Source organism: Galeopterus variegatus, unplaced genomic scaffold (assembly GCF_000696425.1).
Source record: "Galeopterus variegatus unplaced genomic scaffold, G_variegatus-3.0.2 Scaffold10061, whole genome shotgun sequence".
Classification (NCBI taxonomy): Eukaryota; Metazoa; Chordata; class Mammalia; order Dermoptera; family Cynocephalidae; genus Galeopterus; species Galeopterus variegatus.
The window spans coordinates 48490-53161 of record NW_007736172.1 but is presented as its reverse complement, the minus strand read 5'-3'; the positions used below and the strand labels follow the sequence as shown (position 1 = coordinate 53161).

Here is a 4672-nt window from a genome sequence, read left to right as displayed (position 1 = left end):
TAGGAATAGGTCACAGACAGAACTGGTGCTTTTTTAAATACACATAATCTTTATGACTCTCAGCAATGTAAGTTTCTTTATTTTCCATGCAAATGAAGATGCTAGAATGAAAATAAACATACATTGCTTGAAAACAAGAAGAAAAAACAAAAGTAGGAAGGGTTTGTATTGTATCCTATTTTAAATAAATCATAATGACTAAGTACCAGAGTAGCGTTTCTACATCAACAACTGCTTAACCTGTGAATACACAATAAATGTAAATTTTTACCTAATCTTATATAACACATGCAGCCACTAACTATCCCTGTTCTTATGTCTTCCTACATATATTTGACTAGAAAATCAAGAAGAATCTTCTCCAAAGAAACATCTTTTCTTCATACTATTTTGTGTTCTTTATTTATGTTAACAATAAATTATTAAGAGACATATTTTCTTATTTCCAAGGGAGACAAAGTTCCTTCATAGAACTTATATTTTACTCACGACAAAGACTTCATAGAACTTATATTTTACTGAAATAAAACAGAGATTAAGCAAATCAGGAAAACTAACACGAAGGGCCTTCAAAAAGTTCATGGGAAGATGCATAGTATCTTTTAATTCCATTTTTCCACAAATGTTTGAAGTCCTCTTGTAAATAGTATATCAGGTAATAATATGTGTGCTATGCAGAAAAATAAAATGGGAGTAAGGTTTGTAGAAAGAGCTGAAAGATGGTGAATGCTATTTTATATTAGATGGTCATGGAAGCCCACACCCAATAAGTGACATTTAATTAGAGATCCAAAGGAAGTAAGTGTGCTATTCAGATACCTGAAGATCATTTCAGACAGAGAATAGCCAGTGCAAAGTCATTGCAGTAGGGAAACGCCACACATCGAACATTCAAGGAAATCAGGAGGCTCTTGTGTCAGAATAAACTGATAAATGAGGGGGGAGTAGAAGATAAAGTCAGGAGATAATGGGGGCAGGTCCAGATCCCATAGGGCCTTGTAGGTCTTTGTAAGGACTTTGCTTTTCCCTCAGAGTTTGAGCAGAGGGGTGAAATGATCAGATTATACTTGAAAGCTATCACTCTGACTCCTGGGTATTGAAGACTGTCGGAGGTCATGGGCGAGTGCAGGGGGAAGACTTTGGTCTCTGCTGTAATGATCCAGGTGAGAGGGGATTGTGATTTGGATGAGAGTGATAGTAATGCAGTTAGGTAAGTGATTGGATTCTCGATATCTTTTCGATGGTTATTCTCTTTTTTTCACACTCTGCCTCACACTCTCTCTCCTCAGTATTTTCATCTTATAGTGATGCAGGTGAATTATGCAAGCACTGAATCCTAGTCTGCAAACCTGCATCATTCATGGTACATTTCATTATGATTTTTTATTTTAAATTATAATTTAAATTTTATGACAACTTGCTGATAGATGGATATGTGGTATGAGGAACAGACAATGACAGCCCTGGAGAGAAAGTGTGTGAGGAATTAGGGTAGTCAGTTATGAGAAGAAAATAACTTCATAAAGTATCTTCTTGAAAAAAGAAAGAAACTTCTGTTGAGGAGATAACCTGTTTTTTTTTTCCCCCTTTCTTATTACTTTCTTGTTCTTCTTTGCCTTGTTTAGATTTAGAAAATTAGACTCTCTTTTATGTGCATGCACTAACCTGTGTGTGTGTTTTACCCTGGTTAGAGTCTGGTCAGTTCCGGTCTTGAGAAGCCAATTAAGTGCATTCCCCAACCACTTCCTTTATTTGGTTCTCATTCTGAGCCACTGTGCACACGCCCTAATCTCCCCAGGCCAGTTATCAGACAACTAGGGAAAGTCTCTGTGCTTTAGAGTCCACAAAATTATTTAAATTAGCCAATCCACCAGAAGGGGAAACTAGCTAACCTACCACCTGTCCCATCATCTAAAAAATCTTTAAATTTTATAAAACAGGGAGGAAGGGATGATGTCTGTTTTTATCCTGACCACTTCCCTTTCTTAACCTTATTCACACTTCCAGAATTCCTCTCTTCTTATATGATTACCAGATTCTGCCTACTTCACTCTTTCTCTTTTACAATCCTCTGTCTCTCTCATTATTTCGTCTCTGTAGAAATGTAGTAATCTTACTTCCCTGGGCTCAGGAATTTCTGTAAGTTATCTCAAAATACTTCACAAAAGTTAACACTAAAGAAAAGATATGAGTAAGAATATATCAAAACTTTAGTAGAGTAAAAATAAAAATGTCCAACACAGAGTATAAGAATGTGTAAATGCTGTAAGTACCCCCCACAACACATGCACAAACACATCATGACAAACACCACCAGTGGAAAGTAATAAGTATGATGCACACTGTAACTTGAACTGCCTTTGACTATTTCCTGTTAGCAATTTTCTCTAGCTCTTATGGCTTATGAATAAAGTGTGCAGATGATTTTCATTTGTTAATAATGCTTTACTTCTTTGTTGTGGACTTGGGAAAGCATATGACTTATTACAAGATGGTTTTTATTTTTCTCTTTTTAATTTCAGTAATTCTTTATAGTTTACTTGGATTATGCATTGCTCTTTGTTTGCTTCAATATGTAAACATTCTGTTTACGTTCACCCAATTTCTCCTTTACACAATTCTGTGCTAATTTCTTCTTTTCTTACATCAATCCTCTTTCATTCAGCAGATACCTTTTCCAACATTCTGTGCCTTAGGCTGATCTCCCTAATTGGTGCTGGTATTTGTCATGTGCTGTTCACCCAATTTCTCCTTTACACAATTCTGTGCTAATTTCTTCTTTTCTTACATCAATCCTCTTTCATTCAGCAGATATCTTTTCCAACATTCTGTGCCTTAGGCTGATCTCCCTAATTGGTGCTGGTATTTGTCATGTGCTGAATTAAGAACAATAGTGAAGGAAGTTACTCAACTCCTTCATTAATGACATATGTTTCTGCAACTCATAAGGAGACTATGAAAAGTTTCAAGTTTCAGAAAATATAGCCAAGTTTAAGACCAAAAAATCCAAGCCAAGAATCAGAAGAGACACTGCAACTAGTTTATGCTATGGTTTTACAGTTTGTAGAAATTATAGCTGTGACAAATGAAAACTTTCCAATTTGTTTTGGAACATTTTTAGTCCCTTGTTTATGAATAAATTTGGCCCACAGTTTTATTCAGACAATTTGATACCACCCATACAGAATTTTTAAAAAAAATTTTTTAGTAAATAAGAATATTTTTGTTAAATAACAGGAAGAAAGTATGACCCAAAATGCACAAGAAGTACAGAAACATATTATAGACAAAATATTTACTTAGCACTCTTCCTCAGGACTATTTAGTAACTGATAAAATCTCATATGCTCAGCCTAAATACTGTACTAATTTTAAGGCCCTTCTAGACACACAGAAGGTAAGAAAATAAAGCTAGGCTCTGTACAGAGAAAGAATATGATTTACATCTTAGGGTTTGGTTTAATTTCTTTGTTGAGCAAGCAGACAAGATACTTACGAGCCCTGCTATACCATACATTAATTTTTTCATAGAGGCAGAGTTTATAAGTAGAACCAAACAATGTACAGGGATTACACAGATGCCTTCATGAATAAAGACACTATTTTTTTTCCAAAACAAATTGGCAAGTTCCACGATTTGGAGTTTATGATTTTAAAGCAGTACAGTTATTTTTGTTTTTGTTCTTGTTTTTCACACACTTAGACCAATTTTTGAATGAGTAAAAATGTAGATGGGTACTCTGATCATGTTTTTGGAATGCTTATTGCCAGATCACCACCTCACCTCAGAGTGTGCAGTGAATTGAATGCCCCACCCCACTCCCTGCCAAAGTCATTGAAACTTAATCCCCACGTAACTGTTGAGGGTGGGAAATCCTACTATGGTTGAAAGGAGGGGCCTTAAAGAGGTGATTAGATTGTGAGGATCCTGCCATAGTGAATGGTTTGATGGCGGTTGTGGGCATGGTTCTAAGGGCTTTAAAAGGCAAGCAGATGAGGATCTCTTTCTCTCTACTTTGCCATTCTGCAATGTGAGGCCCTGGTGTCCTTGTCACCACCAAGGCCTTCACCAGATGTGTTCTCTGGACACTGGATTTCCCAGCCTCCGAAACTGTAAGCAATAAATTTCATTTTCTTACAAATTACCCAGTTCCAAGTATTTTATTATGAGGAATATAAAGAGACTAAGAAAGAGTATTTTCTATATTGTTTTTAACATTTAAGAAATTTTTATTGAGTACCTAAGATGGGAACTGTGAAAATACAAAGATGAACTAAACATAACATTTTCCTTGAAGAATTTTTCACTGGTGAAGTAAACAGATATCTGAAATATTAGCCTAATGCACAATGAAATAATTGCTAAATATAAATACAAATGACATTCCATGGGAGAACAAAACAAATCAGGATAGGTGTGTTTCTGGGAATCAGGAAAGGTGGCAAATGTCACTGGCCCTTACAAGATAAGGTAGGTGAACTGAGCCCAGATGTAGAGACCTGCAAATGTACAGTCTTCAGGGAATGGGAGGCAGTCCGAAGAGTAGTGGGAGATGAGGCTTTAATCAGATTTAAGATGGTCTTGAACACCATGTTAAGAAGTTAGGACTCAATAGTGTAAAGTTTCAACTCAATTTTCTAGTAGATTTTGTTATTATTTCAGGTTTAAGCA

General features: G+C 35.7%; 1 protein-coding gene across 1 annotated transcript in view; it reads left to right on the top strand.

The window, feature by feature from the left end:
* Window positions 1–1115: 1115 nt before the first annotated feature.
* Window positions 1116–4672, top strand: part of LOC103609765 (Fanconi anemia group F protein-like) — a 21118-nt gene continuing 17561 nt past the window's right edge. Inside the window, exon 1 of the mRNA XM_008594053.1 lies at window positions 1116–1210. Coding sequence (XP_008592275.1) covers window positions 1116–1210 — 95 coding nt within the window. The remainder of the gene's footprint in view (window positions 1211–4672) is intronic.